At 41.8% G+C, this 18,040-nt stretch overlaps 1 protein-coding gene across 1 annotated transcript in view; it reads right to left on the minus strand.

The window, feature by feature from the left end:
- Positions 1–18,040, minus strand: part of CSMD3 (CUB and Sushi multiple domains 3) — a 1,099,171-nt gene that overhangs the window by 218,464 nt on the left and 862,667 nt on the right. The window contains exon 33 of the mRNA XM_026659890.1: positions 11,455–11,469. Within this exon, the coding sequence (XP_026515675.1) occupies positions 11,455–11,469 (15 nt within the window). The remainder of the gene's footprint in view (positions 1–11,454; positions 11,470–18,040) is intronic.

Genomic DNA, 18,040 nt, shown 5'->3' on the forward strand with positions numbered 1-18,040 from the left:
TATGTAGAAAATAAAACCCACTTTAAACTAGTCTAATGGGATTGTACACTTAACAAACCATTGCATCTTTTCCTTAAAAGAGACTTCTAGTGACTCTGCAAAATACTTAATATGTGCCTTTTTAAGGTAGAGTTTACCAAATATTGAAAATACTAATGCTATTTATTTTTGTGGTAGGTTGTCAAAGCATAGTAATCTCTTTTGCACTCTAACATTTAAGAACAACAAATTCTTATTTCCACGACCCTTTCTTTTCAAAGTGTCTAATTCTTTTTCTACCATAAAATTAAATATGAGGTGCAGAACAAAATTCATCATTCAAAATAAATGTGTATGAAAATGTATTATTCCCAGTTCCATTCCTAGAAAATTATTAGTTTAGCTCCCACTAGTTTATTTTAAATTATTATAAGCTTAGCTCTCACACAGTTTTAAGGATGAGAATTCACCCCGTAATAGTGAACTCTGTAATCATTCATGCCTCCATGATCTATACTGTGGTTTTTTTAGTAAATTGTCCCTAACTTGGATTCCCCTGAAGTTCATCCAGAATCTGCAGTACAGTAGTTGCAGAACATGGCAGCCTAAGGGCATGGCTACACTTGCAGATGTGAGTTAAACCCGTCTTCATAGAGCGCAGTAGGGAAAGCGCTGCAGTCTGTCCACACTGACAGCTTCAAGCGCACTGGCATGGCCACACTTGCAGTGGCATTGGGAGTAGTGCATTATGGGTAGCTATCCCAGCATGCAAGTGACTGCAACGTGCTTTTCAAATGGGGGCGGGGGTGGAATGTGACAGGGAGTGTGTTGTGTGTATGTGGGGGGAGAGACAGTGGGTTTTTGGGGTGCTGAGAGTGTCAGCATGCTGTCTTGTAAGTTCAGACCCCCCTCCCTCCCCCCCACCTCTCTCTCACTCACTCAAAGCACACAGTAAATGTTTGCTTTTTCTTGAGCTGATAAGCAGCCGGCTTCTCCGAAACGGAGCTTTGAAAGGGCATTTCCGCATTCCTGCAGCCGATTTCACAACAATGACAAGAGTGGCCACTTGACTGAAGGGGATTATGGGATGTTTCCGGAGGCTGATCACAGCACAGTAACGCAACACCTCATTCACACTGGCGTCGCGGCGCTCCAGCGGGGGCGCAGCAAACATTATTCCACTCGCCACGGTGGAGTACCAGCAGTGCTTTAGCTGCGGAGTCAGAGCGCTCTATGTACCTTGCCAGTCTGGACGGGGAGTGAGCTAGGGCGCCCGGGGCTGCTTTATTCTTTCTCACCCCATGATACGAAAGAATAAGAGACTATAACAAATTAACTATACTGGTTCTTTAACAGAGCACTAGCCTCATTACTGCAGTTTACTCATAGATTCATAAACTTTAAGGCCAAAAGGGACCATTGTGATAATCTAATCTGACTTCCTGCACATGGCAGGCCACAAAACCTCACGCACCCACTCCTGTAATAGACCCATAATGTCCGGCAGAATTAGTGAAGTCCTCCAATTGTGATTTAAAGACTTCAAATTACAGAAAATCCACCATTTACTCCAGTTCAAACCAGCAAGTAACCCAGGCCCCATGCTTTAGAGCAGTGATTTTCAACCAGGGGTACATGTACCCCTGGGGGTATGCACAGGTCTTCCACGGGGTACATCAACTCATATAGATATTTGCCTAGTTTTACAACAGCATACATAAAAATCACTAGCAAAGTCAGTACAAACTAAAATTTCATACAAACTCTGACTTGTTTATACTGCTCTATATATTATACACTGAAAAGTAAGTACAATATTTATATCCCAATTGATTTATTTTCTAATTATATGGTAAAAATGAGAAAGTAGGCAATTTTTCAGTAACAGTGTACTGTGACACTTTTGTATTTTTATGTCTGATTTTGTAATCAAGTATTTTTTATGTGAGGTGAAACTTGGGGGTACATAAGACAAGTCAGACTCCTGAAAGGGGTACAGTAATCTGGAAAGGTTGAGAGCCACTGCTTTAGAGTAAGGCGAACCCCACCCTCCCCATGGGGTCTGCCAATCTGACCTGAGGGAAAATTCCTTCCCAACCCCAATTATGATGATCAGTTAGCCCCTGAGCATGTCAGCAAAACCCATCAGTCAGACACCTGGGAAAAAATTCACTGTAGCAACTCAGAGCCCTCCCCATCTAGTGTCCCATCTCCAGCCATTGAAGATATTTGCAACTAGCAGACACAGATGGGCCACATACCAGTGCAGGCAATCTCATCATATCATCCCCTCCATAAATTTATCAAGCTCAATCTTGAAAACTGTCAGGTTTTTTGCTCCCCTTGGAAGACTGTTCCACAACTTCACTCTTCTGATGGTTAGAAACCTTTGTCTAATTTCAAGCCTAAACTTGTTGATAGCCAGTTCTGTTATTACAGATATTCAAATAAAAAAAGTGTTTCTCTGTCTACAGAACTGTCCCTAATAGGTAACAAAGTGTAATATTTCTCATTCAAATAACCTTTCTTTTAAAATATGAATTATTTCAAGGATTTTAAAGTCAAATTTACTGCAAGTATGTCATATATCTTTTGAATTCATTTTACAGTAATTTGCATCTCATACATTAGTGATATTAGTATCTAGTCAAGTAACCTAATGGGGAATTGAGAGTTGTATATCCTTGGACAGATGACTAGGGAGGAGTACAAAAATATTGCTCGAGCATGCAGGGGCGTAATCAGGAAGGCTAAAGCACAATTGGAGTTGAAGCTAGCAGGGATGTGAAGGGTAAAAAGAAGGGTTTCTACAAGTATGTTAGCAACAAGAAAAAGGTCAGGAAAAGTGTGGGACCCTTATTGAATGGGGTAGGCAACCTAGTGACAGATGATGTGGAAAAAGCTGAAGTATGGGGAGGAGGTGAGCAGCCCTCAGTGGTGAAAGAACAGGTTAAGGACTTTTTAGAAAAGCTGGACATGCACAAGTCCATGGGTCCAGATCTAATGCATCTGAGGGTGCTGAGGGAGTTGGCTGATGTGATTGCAGAGCATCCACCTTGCACTTCTTCTCTGCCTGCGGCTTTTCTATCATGCTCTACCTCACTAGTGGGCAAGCTGCGGCCCATCAAGGTAATCTGATTGCGAACATTTTGCTGACATTGACCGTCCACAGGAACGGCCCCCCGCAGCTCCCAGTGTCCGTGGTTCACTGTTCCTGGCCAATGGGAGCTGCGGGAAGCAGCAGGCTGCAGGGACATGCTGACTGCCGCTACCGCAGCTCACATTGGCTGGGAATGGTTAACCACAGCCACTGGGAGCTGCGGGAGGCCGTGCCTGCGGACTGTCAATATAAACAAACTGTCTTGTGGCCTGCCAGTGGATTACCCTGATGGGCCGCGTGCGGCCCATGGGCCACAGGTTGTCCACCAATGCTCTACATTATGTCGGTAACTTACCTTGATTAAGAGCTGTGAAGAACACATACACAGGCACAAAACAGAGTAGAGTTCTTCCTAAGAACTGATTTTTTTTTCCACTTGAGTTTTTGTTTTTCCTCTTGAAACTGATACTTTTTAGTTCCTAGTATTGCCTGGAAATTACTTACTTTCTAATACCTTTAGCAAGAGATCTAATATTATTTCATTCTAATTACAGAATCTAAGCACCATATTGTACCTTCCACTTTTAAGCAGCATTTCCCACTGGATGGTGTAAGACGGCTTTATGTCATGCAGATATATTTGATTAAACAACTGCAAATATAATAAATTAATAATTAATAATAACAACAATAGTAATTAATAAAAAGTAATACTTCATAAACACTGCTAAGAAGAAAGACCAGATGACTCAGGAGAATCCTAAGGCGGTAATGATTTGTTCACTAATAGGTCACTGGTTAAACCCAATCTAGTGTAGAAAAGTAATTGATATCTGAGGGCTCTTTAGATGCCGACTTTATATGATTAAACTGAAGAGATACATTTCTTGATAACATTATACTTTTGTAAGACACTTAAATGCTACAGTTAAACAATAGAGAGAGAAGGTAGGTAATCTTGTTTTTGTTTTTTCCATGTCACTTTGGTGTCCTGTATGTACTTTGTTCATATTATGCCTGTGTCAGTGTATTGTTTACCTGTGTTATTTATCTGTATGGCCAGAATAATATTTCCATTTGCCAAGATCACCTCATTTATTCTGTCAAAGACAGCGAGACAATGATTGGACAGCTACTTGAGTGATGTCAAATTAAATTAAAACTATATGATCAAAATTAATGTATTCATGTAACTATGTCAGGACTATAAATAAATTTGAAGATAATACATTAATATTCTCCTTGTGTTCCACAGGCACCTTAAAAAACCCAACGTTTTTAATTCAATCCAAGTCTACTAAATGGGTTTCTTTGTTGCTGCCCTCTTCACTACCTGATACAGCTGTCACCTAAACCGAAAACAACTTGTTGAATTACTATGTAATTTAAATCAGTTTATCTGCTTTAGTCTTCCATGCTTATGATTTAATTTTAATATCATAATGTTCTGTTTTAAAATGTATTGCTTTCCTAAGAGCATATCTGATGACAGTACAGAGTAGCAAAAACAATTTCGATGGAAAGATTTCTTCCATATGACTCTGTATGGTCTAGGTGAGTGATTCTCAAACTTTTGTACTGGTGACCCCTTTCACATAGGAAGCCTCTGAGTGTGACCCCCCCCTTATAATTTTTTATATATATATATATATATATTTAACACCATTATAAATGTTGGAGGCAAAACAGGGTTTGGGGTGGAGGCTGACAGCTCGCGACCCCCCATGTAATAACTTCACAACCCCCCGAGGAGTCCCGACCCCCGGTTTGAGAACTCCAGTTCAGGGTAATAAAAAGTTATACTTAGCAATATATTAAAGAAAATGTAGGCCTCATATTTAGACAAAAGTTGAGATATATAAATTAATAAAAAGGATTTTTGTTTGGTATTTGTAGATGTTGCAGATATCCTAATTTTGAGGGGTTTGAATGTTTTTAGATTTTTTTTTTACTATCAAAAAAGAGCAAGTATGGTAGCATTTATACTCATGTAAGAAATGAACAATTTATCATGCAAAGGAAAACTCAACAGATGAAAAAGATAAAATAATCATATTTTCACCTTCTAATTCCCATTATTACCAAATTACCTATACATTAGCTACTGGAAGATAACTTGGAGATGAATATTGCTGTATAAAGGCTTATAGAAAAGTGTGAGGTTGGTAAGCACATCTCAAACAGTTCTGAGGTAGGAAGTAAGAAATATAAAGTAAGCAATCTTCCTTATAAAGACTTGTTTATGATCAATATGTAGGGCTGTCAAACCATTAAAAAACTTAATTGTGATTAATTGTGAGTTTAAAAATAGTTGTGATTAATCACAGTTTTAATTGCACTGTTAAACACTAATAGAATACCATTCATTTAACTATTTTGGATGTTTTCTACATTTTCAAATATATTGATTTTAATTACAACATACCCTTACTTCTGCAATGCTGCTGCGACTCCTGGTGCCTGGTTCTCTGGCCACTCCTAGCTCACCAGGGGCTCCATTTCAGATTTTGGTTTTGTGTGAGAGAGTGCATGTGTTGCAGGGGAAGTGTGTGTGAGTGTGGGCACGTGTGCATGTTGGGGAGAAGTGTGTGAGACGGAGGAAGAGTGTGTGTGTGTGCACGCACATGCATGCACACGCTGGGAAATAGAAAATTGTCTATTTAAGCAGAGTACTCAGGAGCCTGAACACTTTTTCAGCCAGCAGCAGCTGCTGTCAGCAGCACTCACTCCTAAACCACCACCAGCAGCAGACAGGCTCCCCCAGGGGAAGGGGGACACCCCAACAGCAGCTCGTCTGTTCCCCGTGCCCCCGCTCTGTTTAGCAGACAGGAGGCAGGCTCCTGGTCCCAAGCAGCTTGACAATGGGCAGGAGAGGAGGCAGGAGCAGCAGTGGAGCAGGGTGGTGGGAGGAGGGGCACCTCTGCCCCAGAGGCACACAGCGGTGCCCCCCTGAGCACAGCACCCTGGATGGTGGCCATCCCACTCCACCCCTATGGCCGGCCCTGTCCAGTGAGGAGGGGATGGTGCAGGCCGCTGCCCAGTCCTGTCTCCAGAGGTGTGCAATTAACACTAATTAAAAAAACACACATTAATTTATTTTGATAACTCAAATCACATGTGTTAACTGTGATTAATTGACAGCCCTATCAGTATGTGATTTTTTAATGTAATTTTTCCAATTTTCCGCAAGATCAAATGATAGACATCAAGCATTCCAAATTTCAAAATACTTAGAAAGCCCAATCACCTGAACATAATCACGTTACTGATCATAGAGGGTCCTGTGGCACCTTTAAGAATAACAGAAGTATTGGGAGCATAAGCTTACGTGGGTCAGACGGTTCTGACCCACGAAAGCTTATGCTCCCAATACTTCTGTTAGTCTTAAAGGTGCCACAGGACCCTCTGTTGCTTTTTACAGATTCAGACTAACACGGCTACCCCTCTGTTACTGATCATAGTGCATTTCCCTCATTACAATCTATTCTCTATTTAATGACCTCTGGGAAGGAATGACTGTCTTTTGTTCTGGAGTGATATTTAAAATGTGCCTCTCCCACAATCCAGTCTACATCATTGAAGGCCAGAAAGTAAAACAAAATAAAAAACCAACCAAACAAACAAAACACTTGTGTTTCCATGCTGAGCTGTACTGTAACAGGGGGCACACTTTCATTCTTATTAGATAAATCTGGGAATTTTGCCCAGACTGTTTAGGACATTGCTTTTAGCTGCATGTCACAGAAGACAGTTTTGGACAGCTGAGCCACACTCTTATTAGACAAAAGTAGAGAGATGGAAAAGAGAAGAAATAAGAAATTAGGTAGGGAAGGAAAAAGGACGCATTGGGAGGAGGGTGGGAGAGACAAAGGGCTGGTCTATACTTAGCCGCTAGTTCGGCGGCTGGAAATCGAACTTCCTGGTTCGATTTATCGCGTCGTCTGGTCTGGACGCGATAAATCGAACCAGGAAGTGCTCGCCGTCGACTGCGGTACTCCAGCTCAACGAGAGGAGTACCGCGGAGTCGACGGGGAGCCTGCCTGCCGCGTGTGGACCGCGTCTGAACCGCGGTAAGTTCGAAGTAAGGTATGTCGAATTCAGCTACGTTATTCACGTAGCTGAATTTGCGTACCTTACTTCGACTTGGGGGGTAAGTGTAGACCAAGCCAAAGTCTCACATCCCAGGTGGTGTTTGGGATTTAGCCGAAGGCAGTGGAGGAGGCAGTGTCATTTGGCTCCCTTTCTCTGGCTTACTCTCACTAGGACATCTCTCAGGATAGGATAAAGAAGGTCCAGGATCCCAGGAGACACAGTGAGTGTGGCAGCCTTGATGGTGAAGCTCCTTCCTTTCCCTTCTTTCAGTCAACCAGTGTTGTGGTCACCACCTTTCCCCCCAGAGATGTGTAGGCCTTACCTGCATTCCAAATGGGGGTTCACATGTGCACCATGCACCTGAGTCTGGAGACTTTTAGTAAGCAGTGTCTGTTGGTCCACACATACACAGTTGTTGTCTTCTTGCTCCAAACCGAGGGTATAAAGGGTGATGTGGACCAACACCTCTCCAGTTCCTTCTCTAACCACAAATACAAATATAACCCATAACAAAGGGGATGTAGGGTATGAAAACTCTTATGCAACCTCATACACACATTTCCTATAATCACTCACAACAAAATAAAAAGATATCTAAAAGCAAGAAACCATTCTGAGATGCTGACTTGTCCTACCAACTTCTCAATTGTGTTGTCTGCAAAGTGCCAGCTCCCTACTAATGAAGCTAATATTTTCAGACTTCTCAACAAACAATAATAAACTGATATATTGAAAGTCATTAAGAAAGAAAGAAAGAAAGAAAGAAAGAAAGAAAGAAAGAAAGAAAGAAACCAAAACCACCTTTGCTTGATATCTTTCCATGTTACCCACCTCCTTCATGCCCAGTGTAAACGGCTTCCAACTAACAGTTACATGCTCTGGCATTCTGTATTTCTCTTGAAGCCAGTGATTCTTCATTGTATCAAAGTCCAGCCTTTCTATATTATCTCAGGATAATCCCTGCTAGGGACTATAGAATATGCTATGCAAAAAGCTGCTGAACATCTGAGGGGACAGTTTATATATACAACAACATGAAAACCCTGGCCTTATAACCTTCTTGAGCTATCAGTACAGTAATGAATATGTTTTGGGAGCAAACAATACTATAGTTCCATACAGTTAAAGCCAGAAGGGACCACCAGATTATCTAATCTAACCTCATTGTCACAGAGTGGTCCCCTGTGAGCCTCTCTCACTTTAGGTACAAACCATATTCTCTGCAGGCCACCTTCATTGCCACCGTACTTTATTATAGTGTTCTAGCAGCACTATTTACATATTTCCATCCTCAGTCAGCTCCCCCTCTTACTTCTGGGGAGAAAGGGAGCAGTACTAATGTAACGCCAACAGACCCCGGTCATCGATGGGCGGGGTCAAAACGGGGACCTCTGGAGCTTAGTGCATGAGCCTCTACAGCATGAGCTAAAAGCCAACTGGCTGTTAGTTAAGGCTGTAGAGCAGACTCATTTACCTCTCTCTCGAGGCGTTCTCGGTATCACTAGATGGGACAGAACGCCACACCTAGAAGGTGTGTGGGTTACATACTTCCCCTAGCTGAGGAAGTGCATCCCCAGCTTAAGAGACTTCCCAGTTGAAATCCCGGACAACCCCCTGCTTCTAACGCTGACAGAACCCGGTCGTTGATGGGCAGGATTGAACTGGGGATCTCTGGAGCTTAGTGCATGAGCCTCTACAGCATAAGCTAAAAGCCAGTTGGCTATTAGGTAAGGCTGTAGAGCAGACTCATTTTATCTCTCTTTCTAAGTGGTCTCGATGCCACTAGATGGGACAGAGCACCACACCCAGGAGGTGTGTGGGTTACACTAGCAGCAGCAACCAACTCTGCCTTCCTTCAGGCTCTCCACCCCCTATCCAGGGCTTCCTTCCTCTCTATTTGTCTGTTCCCAGCTGCTGAGGTTGCTTCTGATGGGAAACTTGATTCATTAATATTAGTAACGTGATTTCAGATCCTTAGATATACCTGAAAATTTCCATGTTTTACTGTTTTTCCAACATTTTGTTCCAAAACTAAAAAACCCAAAACAAAATAAACAAATAAAAACCTATTATCCTCCTGGCATGTGAAGATTGAGTGTGCCTGTTTCTTCAGTCCTAAAACAGTTAATAGGAATTACCCTTATTAACCTGATTCAGATCTCATGTAAATCAGAAATAACTCCATTGAAATCAGTGAAGTTAAACTCATGTAAAATGCTGTGAGATCAAAATCAGGTCCTGTAACTCCACAGGATGACTCCTTATATATTGATGGGTGCAAAATTTAGAATAAAACGTTTGGCTGGTGGCAGAATTGGCCATCAAAAAGCTATTGATTTACTGCCTTGGAAGGATGGGTTTTACTTTGCCCCAGTGTGGGAATTCTGAAGAAACAAACGGTTGGTCCTGTAATTTCTGTGTGGCCCCTGTGAGGACCTTGGCTCAAAGGTCTGAGGGGTAAATAAATGTTGAAAAGTTTTACATATCAAAGATAAGAGCATCTAGATGTAACAAGAATGGATATGAGAAGCTACATGTCCTGTAATTAGTTATTATTAGGATAAACCTTCTTGTTTAGTTTTATCTGGTATTGTTTTTTTTTTTCCCCGTACAAATAACTACTGGTGAAATATGTGTATTTTCTGTTAAGTTAGTTGGAGTGGATATTTAACACCTACAGGGTGTAAAAAGGGATACAAACTTAATTTGATTAGCTTTTAAAAACATGTTACATTAGAACATCAGAATCACAAGAGAGAGCCAAAGATTTGTCTTTTTTTCCAGAAAATGGATAACTAAACTGAATGGCTCTGGTTGTCCAGGTAAAGAATCTCTTTAAAATAACACATTATATTTTTATATTGCCCATTTATTTTTCTTAGTCACTTGCACTGACACCAGTGAGCACATCAAAAAACAAAAGCGCTGGGACCACGAGCAAAGCTAAAATCCATTGAGGCCTTTTATCCATTCAATAGTTATGAATTCCAGTAATTTATATATATTGATTACTCATTCATGCTGCTTGTTTCATGGCAGATTATTGTGTAACATGTGCAGCCATACAGATTTGCATATGTCACAATGTGTCATAGAAATCTGTGTGCCATATAACAGTGACCCACAACAACCAGTATTCATTGTTGTCAGTAATACCAATGGTAAATGGAAGAAACAGATCACACTGCTTGCTGCAACAAGCTCATGCGCATCTCTCCCTTCTCCCCCCAGCTATCAACCAAATAGAAAAAAACAAAAAAACAAAACAAAACACAATCACCCTGTTGGTGCAAGCTCACCTGCCTGGGGATAAATGGTTCATTTGCCCTTCCTGGGCTATGACTTTCTTCCCTGGACTTCAGTAGGAGTATTCCTCTCTCTCTCTGGGTTTAATCAATAGTCTTTTTCTTCACAAATTCAATGGTTCTTTACCCTGGTGCTGCAGGTTTTAAAGGAGGAACTTCTTCGCTTCCCCCACCTTGATGGAGGCCTTCAGCCTGAGTCCCCTAAATAAAGACCACACCGTGTGGCCTCTATCTCACACCGTGCTATACTGACTCAGGTCTCTTTCTATCTTCCTCATCCCTGGTGTCTTTCAAAGTCCTGTCGCCTCTCAGGCTTGTCCATCAACCCCCTTTCTGGGCTCACTGTTTCCCTAACTTTCTTAACAGAGAACCCTTCTTCAGGTTAAGGTGAAACCTGAGCTCTCCCCTTCTGAGGCAGTAGCAACGGATTATGTAATCCATGCCTAGTCACATTAAGCCACTTGGCCTCCTGATCTCTCTGGCACTACATCTCCCAGCATTCCATTGTCATGAAGGGTCAAGTTCCAATAACACCTGATATAGCAGCATGTGCTCTTGAAGGACCTAGTGTGCTCTACTATAGAAAATCAAATGTCGTGTTTAAGAGCTTTAACCTGTCACCCACAGGGGTCAGGAAGGATTTTTTTCCATAATGCACAATTGAATAGATGTAATCTGTTTTTTTACCCTCTTCTTCTGACAAATCAGAGATTGGCCACATCTGGAGATGGAATACCAGGTAAGGTGGGACCAGTGTTCTGAAATGGTACAGATAATCCATTCTAGTTGTCTGACTGGTGAGTCTTACTCCCATGCTGATTGCCACATTTGGGGTTGAGAAGGAATTTTATTCAAGGTCAGATTAGCAGAAAGCCTGTGGTGTGTGGGGCGGGGGAGATGAGGTTGCTTTCCTCTGCAATGTGGAACATGGTTTGCCTGATGGGATCATCTGGGTTTATCTCACTTCCCTTTTATTGCAGAAATCCTCAGGCACTGGTGACACCTTGGTGTCTCCTATTCTTTGCCTGTGGCACACAGTTTAGTTTCCTGAGGATTGAAATGTTTTGGTTAATTAAAATCTTCAGGCTTCATATAACTGGGTGAAATACATGAGTCTGACACAGGTTCTGAGTCAGGAGCTGACTCAGTACGCTGTCACTCAAATCCCCATCAATATAGGTTATTTGGACCTAAATAGAGGATCAATTAACAAGTAGGGCCACAGCTGAAGGTATTTGTTCCAGGAAAATAGTTGGAAGAAGAAATTGAGAGAATACAAAATACTGTTTACTTCCAATACATTGGAGGAACAATTCAGTTACACATCGCCTTCTGCATGTGAAAACACGTTTCGTGGAACGTTGCCACAGTCTGTAAGAATTTAGTTGATCATCGATCAAATTCAGTTGCAAAATCTAAAGTAGATTAATACTAAATTATGCAATCACTTTTCCCAAGATTTCTTAGCAAATTAGAGTACTTCATTTCCCTGAGACATTCAGAGTGCCTATTTTTTTTTTATAATTAATTGCAACCATTGTGGATATTTATCTCTCTTCCATGTGTTGTGGAAGTACAGGATTTAGGCTGTTTAGTTCTGTTCAAATGAAATAGCCCACTAAAGTTCTTTAAATATATATGTTTTACAAATGTTTAAAATAGAGGCCCCAAAGACTTTTTAAAATTGATTTACTTATTCATGCAGCACAAAAGAAAACTGCCATGATCCTAAATTTATTCTCAATGCTTAAACATTTTTTTTAAAGCCAGTCTCCTTTTCCACAATCACAATTTCCATACCTATATAGTTGAGGGTAGTGTCAAACCAGCAATTGTAGTTTGTAGTGTTTAGATGTTATCTGATTGTCAGGCATAATAAGGTAGACAAGAAAATGGCATATATTGCACCCATAAATAATTGAGTGTTAAAAATAAATGTGAGTCAAGTTGAAATCAGGCTGAAAATCAAGCCCTCACTGGTTATCACAATCAGAAATGTCATTTTCATGGAGAGGTGGAGAAGGGAGCAAGAGGTTCAAAGGGTAGTCCCATTAAGTTTGCTAGCACCAGGTTGAAACAGGGGGAAACACGTTCTTGCACCTGTGGATATAACCTGTGTGACGTTGTGCAGTCTATATGGTTTTATAAAAACTTGATAATAAGTCAATATAATGTAACTGGGATAGTTTTAGAGAAAATATGGTAATAAGTGAATATAACGTAACTGGGATATGCTTCATGCAAAAGGTCTCTTGTAAGGTATCATTACAAAGCTTATAATCTACTGAGTATGATCATCTGATTTGTATAAATGTACCACTCTTGTATCTAAAACTAGAAATATAAAATGTAACTCTGAGGGCCTCTTGTAATTATGTAAAGTGTGGGCCATTAATGATGGTTTGGAATCTTGATGACTCCCATTAACCAGGACCATTGTCTGCAGATGGTTGTGTTTACCTGTTAGTCTTCCTGTATATGTGTGTGCTGGCAAGTGGGCAATGAAGTCTTGCAGTGACATGTGATCATGTCACCTGAACTGGAATCCATCTTTAACTGGTGCTTTTCCAGTGAGGGGGGGGGTGGAAACCCAGAGGGACAAATGGGTTCCCGCCTTATGCAAGAGATATATAAAGGGGTGGAACAGAACAAAGGGGAGAGAGGAGCCATCATGAAGAATCCCCTAGCTATCACCTGAGCTGGAACAAGAGCTGTACCAGGGGAAAGAATTGTGCCCAGACCTGGAAGGTGTCCAGTCTGAGAAAAACTTACTGAAGCATCTCTGAGGGTGAGATTATCTGTATTTAGTTTGATTAGACATAGATTTGCGCATTTTACTTTATTTTACTTGGTTACTTACTTTGTTCTCTCTGTTACTACTTGGAACCACTTAAATCCTACTGTCTGTATTTAATAAAATCACTTTTTATTTAGTAATTTACTCAGAGTATGTATTAATACCTGGGGGAGCAAACAACTGTGCATATCTCTCTATCAGTGTTATAGAGGGCGAACAATTTATGAGTTTACTCTGCATAAGCTTTATGCAGGGTAAAGTGAGGCTTAAATCCTTTACAACTATGACATATATAATTGATGTGGGACTCCCCCAAATATTTTAGACAGCTGAGGTGTGGGTTTCTGAATGTCTTCAGCCTGGCACACAACATGCAGGACTTAAACCCTTGAGGGCAGGGTTCTGGTACCAGTACTGAGAGTCAAATTTGGTCTAAAAAGAACCTAAAACTTAAATCTATCACTAACAATACTGTATACCTCGCTAGCTACTAAGAGAACAAATGAACTATATAGAAAGAATGTGGGGGGAAAAGCTTGTGATAGCAAGATTGTAAGTGCTCCAATAAATGTCACTGGCAGTAAGAAGGAACTTAGGGGGGTCAGGGGTGGTTCCATCCCCGTATACCTGCATGCAGTAGCATTAGACAGCTAAGGGTACTCAAGCTTCCATGAAGGGTACCACTGAGGGGAAAAGTTGTCCGATGACTGTTCATGGGGCATACATACACCTACATGGGCATGTGCAATCACTCAAAGAAGAATAAAAATATTCTTCATGTTAGCGTCTCAAAGAATACTTGCTTGTCTCATCTCATCTGATGAAAATCAGCTATTTCAAAATAACTTTAGGAACAAAACATTGCTGTTTCAAATTGTGTAGGACTTTCAACTTCATGTCATGACCAGACCCAACTCAATATAGCGCTGGACTGGAATTAACACAATTATTAGTTATTCATAAGCACCTGGGTATACATGGCATTTTAGAGATTACAAGTATTGAATTCAACAGGTATTCAATTTTCACTAGGTGAGGATCTGACCCAAGGTGTCTGGACACAGAGGCTTATGATTAAACCAAAAACTCAAAAGGACAATAGGATATAGTGGATGAGTGAGTAGGTCATTTTTGTATTGCCCTTTAGGAATGCAGTTTCTTTGTAAAGAGCAATGTTAATACATTACCTCTTTTGAAGTATACTTTTTTCCTCTTTTTATGATGTTTGCACATGGACTCTCAGTATAATCTGAGCCCTCCAAAAATCTCTTTAGCCCAGGTTTCCTTCAAACTCATGAAAGGAAAGTTGGCAGTGACCTTTAATTATCTCAAGAGGGGCACACTCTAAGAAACTGGTCAGGGTTTAAGATGGTGTAGCAGGGGCCACTCATCCCTGCCTCTGCTCAAGTCCACACACAGCTCAGAGACTTTTTTGCTGGTAAACACCCAGTGCAGTTTTTCTTACAATTTTGGTTCCCACCACCTTTGTACACTATAGAGCCTTACACCTACAATTCTAGGGAGCTCTTCACTCCTAAGGCAAGCCGGGAAGAACAATCTCGCTCGCTCTCCCTCTCTCTCTGCCTGCTTCCCCCATCCCATTTCCTTCCTATGCCTTGTGTACCATCTGCCTAATGGCCTAATTCACCTCTCAGTTCTCCTCAGCCCATCAATTAGGTGCAACTCTTCTTAATTAGGTCTGCTCTGGAATAATTAATTACAGCTTCAGTGACCAGAGCGCAGGCTTAGCTATTCTTGCCCAGCTCCCCTGCAGGAGGGAGGACAAGGCCTGCTCTGCCTCTGCAGTCAGGTCCATGTCTTCCACCTCCAGGCCCTGCAGAGACTCCTTTATGGTGCAGATAGTCCAGTGTGGAGCATGTTGGCGCACACCTTCCTCTGCCGCCTCTGAGGGCTTCGACATGACTGGCAGCTCTTTTATCTCCATCAGAGGGGTCTTCCATGAGTCCTCCCTGAGCTGCCTGTCTTCTATCAGGACCTCCTTGGGATCTGGAATCTGATTTAGGCAACCAGGTCCATGGCAGCCGTTGAGAGGGCAGATCTCCTCATGAAGCCCCTGCTACACAATCCTAGGTGTGCCAGAGGTTGGTCCAGGAACCACCAGAATTTTGGAGACCTCCTGGACTATGACAAGGGGGACTGGGTGGATCCCGTGGTGCTTGGCCAGTGCCTACTCTCCACCCTTTAACTCCCCCCCCCCCGGTGCATACTCCAGAATGTGAGGGCAGCCTTATTGCCCACCTCTTGGGCCTGCAGGAGGGTGCTCCTTGCCCAACCCTCATCCCTGGCCCTCTGGACCTTTTCATCAAGCCTCTGCCCCGATAGTCGCGAGACCTCCTTATCCACTCCTTCTGCAGCTGGCCAATGTCACGGTGGCCAACTAGGAAACCAGGAGAAGGATATTGGATAGGAAGGTGCTCTATGACTGTGGCGCCTACTTTTGTCCCTCCCTTGGCTCACGTATGCGGGCAGAGCTCCTCTAGGCCAGCTCTGTTGGCTCCCTTTACACCTTTGAGGAGCAGTGGGCAATGTCCAGGGGTTATCTGTTAGGTATCCCTTTCTGGACCCCTGATTTTGAACCTGTGACCCTCTCGCCTGTTCCTGTTTTATCCACAACATTTGTGGGTGCTAGGAGGACATCCAACTATATTGATTATTCATTTTCTTTTCCTTTAGGTAGGCTGTTAACATACTGTACCTAACATTAATCACAAATTTTAGCAAAGCATTTCATTTCAGATGATGGTGTATCAATTCTGTTACATATACAGTCTCTGCTTTTCCCCATAACTGCTATAAGTGGACAGTGATGAAAAGACTCTGAGGAGGTCATCTAGCTCAACAACTTCTGTAAGACTCAAAAGAATAGCTGCTCTATTCTGATACTGGTTTGGTAACAGCAATCAGATAGCTTTGTATCATTTGCCAGATATACTGTATGTGTGCCTATATATCCAAATGAAGACCCTATTTAAGTCTAATAGCTCTGTGTTTATTTCAGAGGTGCACACTCTCATTCACTATGGATGTCAGCTTTCAAACAGTTCCAGAAGGTTAGCAACAAAAACCTGCTTCTCTTTATTGTGATTTTTCTTTGTCTTTTTTAAATATAAAATAAACTTTATTAAATAAGACAATTGGATACCTTCAATAGGCATTGTGAGATAATGGACTGTAATGTTAAGGAAATGCATTAATATTTTATAGAATTTTTAAAAAGTAACACTCAAAAATCAATATATATACTTAGTTTGGGAGGAAAACCTCTCTCATCAAAGTTATTAGTTATTTTACATGACTACTGACCACAGGGTTTGACCTGATAATTACTACATTAGTCTAAGTTCACTTGAGTTGAAAGATAGCCAAAGGTGGGGGAGAGCATACCCTACAATTTGAGAAAGAAGGTACAAGTTCAATATCTTGCTCAGAGTGCACTGAAGATAGACAATGTTTGTGTGCTCATTGCGAGTTAATAACCTTCCTCTATTAGCATCACTGAGACAAATCTTGGGAAGCAAGTTAAAGTGTCCACAATTAAATATTTTATTACTTACAAGTGTTGGATCTGTACATTAAGAATGGTTTTATATTCTCTGAATACGAGAAATTATAACAATTTTTTTTTGTTTTTTGTTTATTTTCTCTGTGACATTTTATATTTGGATCCATACAGTTAATCAAAGATTAAGTTCCCAGGAGATTTTTAAGGGCATTGATTCAATCTCAGCCTGTAGTAATGCCAGGAGGAACTGGAAAAATCCCATTATCAAAAGCTGCCAATTTCTCTGTGCCTGCCACCACTCCAAATCAGGACTCCTAGTCATACTCTCCAAGGGACCCAAAATATGCTCTGTGCATTACTATTGCTGTGGAGAGTACTTGCTGCAGCTTGGCACCATAGTGAACAAGTGCTGAGGGAAGGATAATGATTTGGGCTCTCTCTGAACAACTCTTCAGGGCTGAGATCGAGGGAGCAGAGTTAAGGGCTGTGGACTGGGTTGTGTAGGAAGTATTATCTGAACTCTGCATTTCCTGGTTTTCCAGTATTTGTGTTTTGTTTTTAATTTTTACAGTGTGTGTAAGAGGATCTTAACTCCTCATTTTCTAGTTTACCAAAGTTTGAGTTTTGCTTTTGTGAATTAAACTGTCCTGTTCTGAAAGGACTTGAAGAACACAGGGCGCTGGTGAGCTCTTTAACCCTAGTTCCATGTTAACAAAGGTTTTTTGTGTGTTTATAGCATCTCACCAGAATACCTATTATCTGCCAGGACCATCTTGCGTGGAAGAAGATGGTCCATTCTTTAAACATAAACTTAGTGTAATTGTAACTCACACACCTGCTGGGTGTGGTGTTCTGTCCCATTTAGTGGCACCGAGATCACTTACCGAGAGATTAATGAGTCTGCTTCACAGCCTTAGCTAAGAGCCACGTTGCTTTTAGCTCATGCACTAAGCTCCAGAGGTCACAGGTTCGATCCCACCCACCAATGACTGGGGTCTGTCAGCGTTACATAATCTTGTGTGTTCATCTGCATAGTGATGGAGACAGGGGCAGCTCTATGCGTTTTGCCGCCCCAAGCACGGCAGTCAGGCGGCTTTCGGCGGCGCGCCTGCGGGCAGTCCGCTGGTCACACCGATTCGGCAGCATGCCTGCGGGAGGTCCGCTGGTGCTGCGCCTTCGGCATCCCTGCCGCCAAATTGCCGCCAAATCCGCGGGACCAGCGGACCTCCTGCAGGCATGCCACC

This window comes from Terrapene carolina, unplaced genomic scaffold (assembly GCF_002925995.2).
Source record: "Terrapene carolina triunguis isolate 2854851 unplaced genomic scaffold, T_m_triunguis-2.0 Scaffold58, whole genome shotgun sequence".
NCBI classification, from domain to species: domain Eukaryota; kingdom Metazoa; phylum Chordata; order Testudines; family Emydidae; genus Terrapene; species Terrapene triunguis.